The sequence below is a fragment of the Zosterops lateralis genome (genome assembly GCF_965231275.1).
Source record: "Zosterops lateralis genome assembly, chromosome: 20".
Lineage (NCBI taxonomy): Eukaryota > Metazoa > Chordata > Aves > Passeriformes > Zosteropidae > Zosterops > Zosterops lateralis.
In genome coordinates, this window is record NC_139780.1 from 3,398,036 (window position 1) to 3,410,473 (window position 12,438).

A 12,438-nucleotide genomic window follows, 5' to 3' on the forward strand; every position below is an offset into this window, starting at 1 on the left:
ATGTGGAAATGTGAGGGTTTGATATAATGACATAAACCAAGTAATTGAGAGTGTTAAAAGAGTGTTTAAAAGGTAATGGAGTTGTTGTACATAGGGACAGATCTCAAAACCAGGGAAATTCTGTGTTCTACTTCTGACCAAGCGCATATAAGGGAAACCCATTATGTCCTTTAACACTGAAAAAGTAGCTTTACAGCTTTCTTAATGCACCTGATTGCATCTAGGAAAGGAAAACTAAAGGTTCCTGTGGACTAGTTCAATCTTAATTGTGTTAATGGCAGTATCAGACCTGAAAGAAGACAAATAGAGCCTTGAAAGGACAGGAGGGAGCCACAGGCCTCACTCAGAGGAATATGGAGTGCTATTTTAGCAGAGCTTCAGGCTCTATCCTTAATTTTATGAAGGATATTTATGAATATCTTCTGTCAAAACTGCTGAGTTCACAAGAAAGCATGAAAGCTGTCACCTCTTACAGGTAAATGCAGTTCATGGAGTGTGGTCTGAGGGAAGAGAAGCAAGTCACATGGGGAGGGCAGGGAGCAGAAAGGTTTAGTGAATGTGACAGGACCTGCCAGAACACAGCCCCTCCACGGACTATTCCCATAAATGATCAATTACCGAGAGGGAACATGAACATCTTTCCCATCTGCACAGCCACAGGCTGAGCTTGCTGAGCGCTCAACGTGGCCAGGGAAGCTCAGCCAAGGAAACTCCATCTAGAGATCATAGGAAATTCAAGAAAAAACAAACATTTCCCTCACTGCAGACCTAAAGTAACCTCCCAGCTGGGCAGTGAAACCCTCTGGATCTCCCCCACCCAGGCACACACATCCTGAGCCCATCAGCATCCCTTCCTGCTTCCCAGCTGAGCTTCTCCAGTGGGAGTAAGCAAACTGGAACAGCTCTTGCAGAAATCTCAGATTTTGCACTCAGAGCAGCTCTTCCCCTTCCCTAAGCAAGCTCTCCTCCTCCTCAGAGAGGAGACCAGCTCTCTGATGAAATTTTATCAGGGAATGAAGTGGTTCCCAGCAGGGGGATTTGCTGGATGGAGGGATCACTCTCTGAGGTGGGGTCACTCCCAGCTTCCACCTCCAGGTTTATTATTATGGTGTGATGAGGAATAGCCCAGTTGGGGTCAGCTCTCCTGGCTGTGTCATCTCCCAACACCTCATCCACCCCACTCTAGTGTCTGTGGGGACAGAATGGAGAAAAAGAGGAAGGGTGGATGCCATGGAGGCACAGCTCAGCAGCAGCCAGCACTCCGGGGTGTTCTCCACACTGCTTTCTCCAGAAATCCACAGCACCACTGTGACAAAGCCGGCTCCCTCCATCCCCACCAAGCCCAGCACATTCTTTACACACAGCAGGAGCTGGCTGGGGACATCACGTTTGTCCCAGCTGCCAAATGAAGGTCCTCACACAACTGCTACCAACTTAATGAGGCGCCGTCAGCGTTAAGTGCTGGCTCTGCTGGGGAGGAAAAGCGATGCTGGCTCCCATGGCACAGATCAATGGCTGGGTCGATCTCAAGGTCCCTGCTTGGAGGCCACTCAATGTGTTAAAAGTATTGCTTGGCTGCACAGAGCCGGAGCAAGCAGCCCCAAAAAAATGGGTTTTTAATCACTCTGCATGAAGTAAAATTGGAGTTTGCTTTGGTGTGCTCGCAGAGCGAGGCTGTTCCTCTGTGAGGGAGCCTGGGGGATGTTCCCATGCCTGCCCAAAGGAGCACAGTGTTCCCTGTGCCACAGCAATGCCACCGTGCCTGTCTGCCTCTCTCTTGCAGCATTCACTCCTGCAAATCCCTAGGAACAAGGGCAGGCTGCTCTGTCACCTCATTTCCCCCCACATTCTCCCCATCCACCTGCAGGAGGATGAAGGGAACACTTGTCACTCCTGCAGGCAGAGCAGGCTCTGTGCTGTCCCCGGCCAGAGGCAGATCTCTCTCCCTGCCTTGGCAGGAGGCAGAGCTCTGCAGATGCTGACCCACGTCACAGGCTCTGTGCCGGCTCTGGGGCACAGAGCCAGCGCCTGCCCTGGCACCAGCAGCGTGAACTTCTCTTCAAAACCATGTTTTCAATTAGGGCTCGACGCGCAGATTGTGCCTTTATTGTTGGAGGCCTCCTCCTGAGGCCCGCCGATTGATTTATGAAGTTGATTAAAATATTAAAATAATTTTGTGCGGTGCTGCAAAGAGCCCGTAATGTGCATTTTTCTCAGAGTTGGTGCCGTTCCAATTAGCTTGAGACTCTCCTCTCTCGCTCCTCTTGTGACCTGTTTTGTCCACTAACAAATTACAGTTATTCTGGCCCTACTTTTACATTTATTAGAGCTGATGCATATGTGTGCTCACTGAGCAGTTGAGAACGGGCTGGTGAGCAGCGGGGAGCCCGGCAGGCCAGAGCTGTTCTGAGTGGAGAAGGCATCCAGAACTGTCTAGCTGGAGCTATTTATTCTGATCTGCCTTATGTTGCTGGCAAAATGAGGGTAAATCAGTAGAGAAGTTGGGAATAAAATCCATCTACCATGAACAGCAAGCTCTTTCTCTTGGCTAACTGGGATTTCCCTGGGACAGAGCCCTGGGTTTCCCATGACACTTTCTCTGTCCACAAGCTGGTCTCCCCAAGAGCCTTGAACATCCTTAAATGTCCTTCCAAGAGCATTTTCTGGCCATCAAAGAGCTGAATACAACACTGGTCATCTCTGCATTGCCCACAGCCCCAAACTTCAACCTCACCAACCCCATAAGCACAGATGGAGTCACACACAAAACACAAGGTCAGGGCCAGCACCCAGTGCCCAAATGCTGCACAATCAGGAGGGAAAGGTTTATGTCCAGACATTACATGCAACCCCACAGGGGATCCCTGGAGTACCATGAGTACTTTGGTGCTTCACTGGCAGTGGGAAAGGCTGCTCTGGATGCCCCACAAATGCCAGGGCAGCCAGGCACAGCTCCAGGCGTGGGGGCAGGACCCGGGTGGGGAGCGAGGGATCCACCTCGGCCAGCTGCATACCATGGACTAAAAAGGAAATGATTTTATCACTGAGGCACTGCTTTGCCTTCAGGCCTGTGCTACCATGGGGCTTTGTGGCTGAGCCCTGAGCCACCACTGCCCCTGACATGGGGGAGGTGGGAGTGAAGGAATGGGAGATATTTCACCAACAGATCAAGCACTGTTAGTGTCCCCAATGGCCCCAGCATCGTGGAACAGCAGCAGTGCTTGAGCCAGGCCTGGTCTGCAGCAGCTGCCTCTCATTCCCACCTCTAATTCTCCTGAGAAACCCTTGTCTGGGTTTGGTTTGGTCCCAGGCAATGGCATTGGGACCATGGGGCACTCAGGAACTGCTCCCCACCAACACATTTACCCCTGGATTGCAGGGAGTGCTCCCAAGTGATTAATACCATCATGAGTACATAAACAACCCACCTCCACGTGCCTTCTCCTGCTAAACAGGGGCATTGCTATGGCAAACTTCATTTATCACTATTTAAAACCCAAACAAACGAGCACAGGGTGTTATAAATTCGCTTACAAGACAAGCTACACTGGGAAAACGGGGAAGAAAATGAGCCAAGAGCAAGGGAGGCGGCGTGTGGGAGAACACCTCACTCCACTGGGTTCCAGGGAGAGAGGCTGCTCTTGGCAGTGCCATCAGGGCAGGATTCAAGTGCTCTGAATGACCTCTGTCACCATCAGCCCTAAGGTGGGCTCTGTGATACACCACAGATGTTTTTTGAATAGAAAATTATCAGATCCAGGGCATATCCCCGACTCCCTGGAGGAGAGAGATGAATTGGCAAATGGAAGGCTACAGCGATAAGGCAGTTTTTATAAACATAACCTAATTGTATTACTTCAAAGTCCTGAAGTTTATTGCCCTGTTTAATGATGTGTCTCGTTATTTATGGTGTAGCACAATGAGTCTGCTATTGATTTAATGCACTTCCTTAAAGACTGTCATTGTCACAAGCAATAAAACAAAGCCATTCGGAGACAGCTCATTTATGTCACATCTCCATCAGCTGACCCCAGGGACACGAGGGCCACCATGGGGAAAGGGGTCACCCTGGGCAAGGATGGAGCCAGAGTGTGGAAGCTGAGGAGCAGGAGCAGGCAGGGTGGCTCAGGGATGCTGCCAGTGACACGTGCCACCTGAGACTGGGCACTGAGTTCAGGACAAGCCCCCTGCCTGAGCCCAACCAGCACAGTGATGATGGTGCATGCATGGGAAAGGATGGAAACCTGATGTTTGTGCCCCTGCCCATTCCCTCCTCACCTTTCTGGTACTGGAGCCAGAGCTGCTGCTGGACCTTCTTGCTGGGGAAGTGGATGGTGCAGCTGAACTCGGAGCCGTACAGCGCCTCGGCGATGTAGTGGGAGCCAAACTGCTGGATGAAGGAGAGCAGCTCCTCCCGGCTGCTGTCCTTGTTCAGGATCTTCAGGATGTTTGCAAAGCCTGTGGAGGGGAGGCAGGGGGTGTGCAGGTCAGCCAGGCAGGGGAAGGAGCCCCAGAGGTTCCCTGCTCAGGTCATACAAGGCCCTACATGGGTGCAGTTCCTCCTTTTTTCCCTTCACCTGGTCCTTTGGAATCCACAACCTGTGATTACTCCGAGCTGTGGCTCTGACTTTCTTCTATGATTCCTTTACCTAAGATTTCTCAGATAATTTTACAGGGATGTGCAAGTGAACACGTTTGCACACACACACACACACTCTGTCCTTGCCAGCTCATCTGTTCTTCAGGCTGCTGGCACATCATTAACACCCTCCCCAGAGGATGTGCTTGGCCTTTGCTTGGCTGTACCCAAAACCAGAGATGTTCCATCCCTAGTGCAAACACCCAGCACAGCTGGTAACTATTTTTAGGAAAGTTGGAGAGAGCCCAGAGGGGCATTCAGGGCTGGGCTGGGCTGGTGGCAGCTCCGTGGGTGTGCAAAGGTCAAAGCATCACTTGAGCAACATCCACACAGACAGCAGGGACCTCTGGCACGGGACAAGGACATGGACCCTTGCTGCTCTATGGAGGTGAAATATCCTGGAGACACTGGTGACTTCACAGCACTTCAGCATCACTCAGGGCTGGCTGAAAGCACCGTTTTGGTTCAGTGGTGGAACGGAAAACATACTGCAAGAAAATACGTCATAACTGTCACCAAAATGAGATTATCTGGCTGGTTGGTTGGTTGGTTTATTGAAAGAGAAGGCTGTTTTAATAAAAAAGCCAGAAGAATTCATTTTGAACTGAACCCACGTATTTTTTTTTCAGCTCTGAACAGGTTATTTCATTTTGGGGCTGTGCAGCCTGTTAGCACTAAATCTTTTTTTTTTTTTTTTTTTTTTTTTCTTTCTCTCTGCATTTAAAAACTCGTCGATTTTTAAATAAAAAATGCTATTTTGAAATGAAAAGGCAAAACATTTCAGGTCGCAACAAAATGTTTCGGCATTTCTGAAACAAAATGTGTAGCTATAAAAACGTGGCAGTGAAATGTTTTGACATTTGCAAGATCCTCCCACCCACCCCTTCTTCATCTGTGACTCCCTGCTTTATATGACCTGCTTTTCCGAGTGCTTTGGTTCCTTTTCAAACCACCTTTTTTAAGGGACTGGCTGGTTTTTGTACATCTACACAGCCACCCCAAAAAAAAAAAAAAATGCTTCCTGCTTGTTGCTTACTGGCTTCCTCCTGGCTTTAACCTTGCCTCTTGCTGCACAAACTCCCTGCCTCAGTTTCCCCACTGTAAAAACAGAAGGCAAATCTCCCTGCCTGCCTCTGCAGCAGTGCTGGGAACAGAACACAGAGGTGGGAAATGTCAGTGGGATGCTTGGGGCAGAAAACCACCATCCACCCATGCAGGCACACTTCTCCCTACCCCTGGAATCCCTCACCTGAAGAGAGTGTGATGGAGCTGAGCTTCACCCTGTAGAGGTTGCTCCTGACCCGCCAGTGCTGCACCATGGGGTATCCCATGGCCTCGTCGTACTTGATGTCCCCTGCAAAGAAAAAGCAGGTGGGTGACACTGCTGGCCATGCTCTGGGGAATGCTTAATGCTCACACTTTGCTACGTGCTGCAGGGGTGAGGAATGGGGTGGTGGAAGGGCTGGAAACATCAGTGGTGATGCTGTGGGGTCCCTGGACTGCTGGCAGGACCAGCACTGGGATGGGTGTGACTATCAGGAGCTCACAGGGATGGAGATGCAGCTGGGAGGTACTCATACATCCCTCAGATTATCTCTGCCCCAGACACATAGGAAGGATGGCAGAAAGGAGGTGATGATGCCCCTCAGGAACCACACTGGGATGGGAGAAGAGGTTGTTCCTCTTGTGCTCTCCCCTGAACTGGGGGGCAGCTCGTACCTGTGAGGAGCTGGAGGTCAGGAAGGGGCTCTGAGAGGACCCCACGGCACTGCTCCTCCACGGGCAGTGGGATCACCAGGAGGCCGTCAGCCAGCTGGGGGAAATCCTTGATGAAGTTATTCTCCCTGCAGAGAGAAAAAGACAACTGCAAAGCAACGATGCAGGGCACGGCCGGGCAGGGGCGCCGAGCCGCCCTGGTGGCAATGGGGACAGGCGGCTCAGGAGGGCAGGGGACATCTCCTCCAGCAGGAGCCCTGCCAGGGGATGGGGTTTGCAGCCTCCCCACCAGCCAGCCCTGGCTGTGCAGCCCTCTGAGGTGATGCCTAATGAGCTCCCCAGGGACCACAGCTCCATTAGCGCTCCAGAAATATGGAACTGCTCTCAGCCTGGGGACCTGGACACTGGGTTTGGCCCAGATTTTTCAAAGTGGGCTCTTGCAGAGGGGACAAGGGAAAAGGAATGGCTGCTACACCCCAAAACTGCCCCTTTTCCACACCTGCAGCATCTTCATGTGGACAGTGACCAAGCTCTGCTGGGGCTCCCCAGGCAGCATCATCATCACCCTCACAGTTTTCACCCCCCTCTCCCCAGTGCCTCGCTCTCCAAAAGGCAGAAAAAAAATACATTTTACAGACAGACACAAAAAAAAGCCCCACTCTCGTGTACAGCTCGCAGTGCAATTTTACCACACATGCAGGATCTTTTCTAACCTTGGCAGGTATAACATTGTATAATAGGCCCCTAATGAATTGTTTCTAGAACAACGGTAGCAGGGAAATTATTTGAAATGGTGAACAGACAGGTCTCTGGGAGACGAGCCTCCCCCGGTAAGCGAAATGCCTCGCGCCTGCGCCGAGGAAACAGGAGGGGGGATTTTAAATATTGATCTTAGAGCCAAAAATTTAGGCCAGGAGGCTTCGCATCCTCCGGGTGTGGAGACAAAAGGGCAGCAGAGCAGAAGAAAGGGAGGTTCCTGCAAAATCAGGTCAGCCCCAGGAGCTTGGGGGAGGTTCAGGCTGGCACCGCCTGCCCCAGCTGCATTTTTTGTAATATATTTTCCTTTAAACAGCTGCTGATTTCACTCTCCTACCCTGGTTTTACCCATTATAGCCTGTCCCTGCGGTGTATGATCCATCATCCTGTGGTCATCTCACAACAGGGGACATGCAGGACACCTCTGTGGGTCCCAGCACAGCAAGATGCTGATTTCAGGGAACACTTCCCTGGGATCCTCCCATTGCTCTGGGGCAAAGATGTGGCCACTGCAACCTGCACGAGAGGTGAACAGGAAGCCATAGCCCTGTGCAACCAGCCTGGGGATGTTCCCAGCCCCAAGGCAGGAGAGGAGCATCTGAAGGTAGGGACACAGGAATGGGGCACAGGAAGTGTTCAAGGCCAGGCTGGATGGGTCTTTAAGCAATATGGTCTAGTGGAAGGTGTCCATTCCCATGGCAGGAAGGGTGAAACAAGATGATGTTTCAGGTCCCTTCCAACCCCAAACTATTCCATGATTTCCCTGGCTGCACAGGCAGCATGCCTCATGCTACACCCCCCATTTCAGAGCCACCAGCACCTGGCTGCATCTCAGGAGCCTCACTTTCTGCACTGCCTCAGTGCAAACCAGAAAAAAAGTGCTTTTTTTTTCTGAGGGGAAAATCTTCTCACTCGCAGTGTGCTCACAAATTTCCGAATCATCTCGCTGGGCACGGGATCCCCATGGTGGAGGGTTCTGCTGCTCTGAGCCCTTTGCTGTCGCAGCAATTCCAAATGGGGAACTGCAATTACTGCTGAAGCTGGGAGCCGTGTGGGTGGTGGGAAGCAGGGCTGCAAAGGAAGGCAAGTCGGTAGGGAAAAAGGGAAGAAGCATGTTGGTGTCTTTGCTGCTCTGCCTCAGCAGAAAAAGGAAAACATCAGCTCTGCCAAATCCCAAAGCCATGGGGAAGCATGATGCTGCACTGGGAAAATGGGATGCAGCTGCACTGAGCCTGCCCAACCTCCTGGAGCCTGGGGACTATCCCTTTCCTGACAGTGCACCAGGATGAGCACAGGGGACAGGAGGGTCACTGCCTGCCCAGCCCCATATCCCACCTCTGAGAAGATCAGGAGGGGATTCCCAGGAGGAGCTGGTGGAACCTTCCCAAGTGCTGTCCCACATGAGGGGACACAAAGAGATGGCATGACAGATGCCAGAAGCTCAGGCTCATCCAGCACCCTGCACCCTGACACGGGGCAGAAGAGACAGAGAGAGGCAACATCTCCTCCTGTCCCCGCCTGAGTCATCTCAGAACACCCACCCTTGCCATGAGCCTGTAAAACAACTGTCCCTGGGCATTCCCCAGCTCATCTGTGAGGCAGGACAGCCCCTGGGCAGCTCAGGAGGGAGAATCTGAGGCATGAGGGGACCTGCACACAGCAGCTGCTGCTCAGAGCTGTTGCCTCTATGAGAAGGTATTTACTGAACAGCCACATTCTGCAGGATCCCTCTTACTCATTTGTTCAACTGTTCCACACTCAAAAGGCCAAGGAAAAACAACAGGGGCAAGGGGAGCCAAGGAGTGGGCACGAGCCCACAATGTGCTTCCATCATGGGAGGGAGCAGCAGTGCAAGGCAGGACTTCAGGAGCACTTCCATGATGCATTCTTGCTACCAAACCCTTCCTGCATCTCTTCCAGCTCTCCCCACCTCCAGGCCCCTGCTCCCTGCCATCTCTGAGCCAAAGCCATGCTGGGCAGAGGGTCTGGGCACAGCACAGTCCCTCTGCAGAGCCCTGCAGGAGCAGGATGGGGATGGGGACACGCCAGGCAGGGCACTCTGCTGCTGGGGTGTGCCCAGGGCACAGCATTCCATGGATTGGCAGCCGGCAGAGGGCTGCAGCTCCTCTTCCACAGGGCCTTCTCAATAACCCTGTGGCTTGCATGCTGCTCACTGAGAACGCACAATAAAGAGTTCCTGCCAGACTTCTTTGCTCTCTGGAAGCTGTGATCAAAGCCACTGGGCTCTGTGCAAGGGGCAGGGACACAGAGGAGGGGAGGGATGTGGCACCATCCCTGTGCACATGTTGCCACACGTGCCTCCAACTGGGACATGGTCGAGCCACCAGCACCTCTTCAAGGGTGCAGGGCCAGGTATGCGGTTCACAGGGTTATTCTAGTGGGATCAGACAAACCCGCCAGCCCCACAACATCCTCCTGTGTCTCTTGTTCTGCCCGTGGCATCTCCCCAATGGAACAGCTGCCCAGGACTCACTGGAGCAGTGAGCACACAGCTCTCTCCAATGCTGTGCACACTCCCTGGCACAGCACTCTCCTGCTGGGGAGCTGAGCATCTCCCAGGGCATTTTGCAGATACTGAGTCATTACACGAGGAAATGCAGCTTCTCCCAGCAGCGTCTGACCCAGAGCACGTGCCTGCCTTGGAGGGGACTGATTCCATATAAAGGAGCCTAATGCTGGGAAAGGTCAAATGGCCAAAGGCTTTAGCGAGCTCTGATATTGGCAGGGTGGGCTGAGGAGGAAGGCAGCGGCCTGGATTAAACTGAGTTCAAAATCCTGCCTTTGATGGGAACTTGGTGCATCCTCAGTGGAGTCCTGCAATGCACCCATTGCCTGGGGTGACACAGACAACTGACAGCAGCTCCCACGTCTCGGGGTGCTGGTGGGGTGACAGTGATCAGCAGCTGCTCAGGTACCTGAGGAGCGGGGCTCAGGCAGCAAGAGCCTGCTGTGCCACTGCCCTCCTGTCCCCCTCAAACCAGACACACAAACTAGCCCTGTTTCCAGGGACTGTGACCTTTAATAACATAGCCAAGGCCACTGTTCTCCTGTCCTCCTGAAACCAGACACAGAGACCAGCCCTGTTTCCAGGGACTGTGACCTTTAATACACAGCCAAGGTCATGCAGCAGAGCTGTGGTGCAGTGCTGGGCTGCATTGCTGTGCTCTGCAGCGCTGGCAGCAGCTCACACAGCCCATGGGAAGCCTCCAGAGTATCCCAGGGCAAAGTGGGCTTTGGAGAGAGGAGAGCCCAGTGCAGGCTCTGGGGAGGAACTGGGGTGCTGTGGTCTTCCAGGATTGGGCCATGGCTGCTGGATTCTGCTCCATGGCACGATCCTGCTGGCCCTGGGGCACCATGTCCCCTTGCTGAGATGCTCAAAGCCAGAGCCAAGCTGGCAGTGGGATCCTGGTCTGCAGCAGGGAAAGCTCAGCTGGTGGCTGACATGCATTTCATTTTCCAGTTAGCAACACTGCTGGGTGAAGGAGCAGCTTCTCCTTAGCTCAGTCAGCTGTGGCTTCCTCCCTTGGCACTCTGCTCCCACAGGACACAGCCTTGAGGATGGACTCTGCAAACCAACCTTTCCCTGGGGGCTGTAAAGCTCCCACTGCACATTCCAAACATCAGCTGGCATGGGGCTTCCTGCCTGCACCCAACACTGACAGCGGATGCACACCCTGCATTACAGCACCTGGGCAAGTATATTCATGAAGGGGTAGATATATAAATATTGTATAGAAAATGACCCCACAAGTGATTAGCTTATGCCCTGAAGCGTGAGATTTAATTACCTTTATCTGAGCCAGCACAGCTACAAATGTTAATCACATTATCATCCAGCAAGCTTATGTTCAGCAAAGTGACTATTCCAGGGCCGCCCTTTCTGCTATGCAAGCCTGAGAGGACGCCTGCTCTGGCAAAGAATTAGTTATTAATCGTACTTCTTTCTGTCCCACAATGGCTCGGGGAGAACACGACGGATTTGAGGTTATTTAGTGCCAGCTTTTCACCCAAATTTCCCTTGGAGAAGCTGCCTGCTGGGGTGGCTGCAAGATCAGCAGAGCCCAGCCTGACACGAGGACATTGAGAAATAGCTTCCTTTTAGCTTGTCATCACCAAAAAAAAAAAAAAAAAAAAAAAGATCTGGAGTCAGTGGGAAACAGAAAAGAGGGTGTCCTGTTGCCACAGCCACTTAGGAGAAGGTAAGCACACTGTAAATCTCCCCCAGCACGTCTCCACGATCTCAGGCACCGGTGAATTATAAAGGTTTAATGCAAACCCTTAAGTGAAGCAGCACTTACTTACTCCAAATTTACTGAGCATTAATTTCAGGGAGGCCCCACTCCTGTAGAACAAGGCAGGATAAAAAAAGGAGAGACCAGTCAGGTTTTGCCAGCTCCTGGAGCCCCTTCAGTTCCCCAGCTCTCTGCCTTAACCACTGTTTGCAATGAAGTGTGGTTGGACCAGGCTGCAGGGAGAAAAGAGAGCACCAAGAGCATCCCTGCAGCAGCCCCTGAATCTGTGGATAGGACCTGTCCCTGTGCTGCTCCTGTCCCTGTGCTGCTCATCCATGTCCCCAGCGAGTCCCACTTCAGTGCCAGCCATAAACAGCCTGACAATATCCAATAGCTGCCTTACCCCCTGGCTCGGGGAGAATTAGCATTTAAATTGACGTGTTTCAGGAGGTAAATCACACCATCGCTGGGGCATGGAAGCCCCAGGAGCTCCTGGGCTGGTGTGAGGTGTCTGCATGGCTGCTGCTCAGCACCATCCCCTCCACACAGCCCCAGACTGAGCCCCTAAACCCTCCATGGGGCTGGGGGCTCCTGTGCTCATTCCCATAAGCATTGTGCTCTCCAACACTGAATCTGATTTTCCCACAGGACATCTCCAAATATCCCCCAAATACTATAACTCTCCTCAGGGCCACACAGGCCCAGCAACCCCACTGAGCACTGAAGAAAACTCAGCCAGTGGTGCCCACCACTGTGGGACTGAGAGTGAACATGAGTTTCATGATTCACTATCATGGAGAAAAATTGTATCCTCTCCTGAAGCCATTTCTAAAGGAAACACAATGAAATTCACACTGAGAGGAGAGATGGAGAAGCTGTGAGTAACAATCAGAAACACCAATGACTGGAGAAAAGCAAAAGAATCATGGGATCACAGATCTGTGATTCCAACAGGTTGGAATGGACTTTTAAACTCATCTCATTCCACCCCCTGCCATGGGCAGGGACACCTTCCACCATCCCAGGCTGCTCCAAGCCCTGTCCAAACTGGCCTTGGGCACTGCCAGGGATCCA

At 52.3% G+C, this 12,438-nt stretch overlaps 1 protein-coding gene across 1 annotated transcript in view; it reads right to left on the minus strand.

The window, feature by feature from the left end:
* The window catches only part of ASTN2 (astrotactin 2), a 281,232-nt gene that overhangs the window by 110,784 nt on the left and 158,010 nt on the right, over positions 1–12,438 (minus strand). The window contains exons 14-16 of the mRNA XM_083875651.1: positions 6,359–6,483; positions 5,889–5,993; positions 4,279–4,458 (exon numbers count right to left, since the gene is read on the minus strand). Coding sequence (XP_083731777.1) covers positions 4,279–4,458; positions 5,889–5,993; positions 6,359–6,483 — 410 coding nt within the window. The remainder of the gene's footprint in view (positions 1–4,278; positions 4,459–5,888; positions 5,994–6,358; positions 6,484–12,438) is intronic.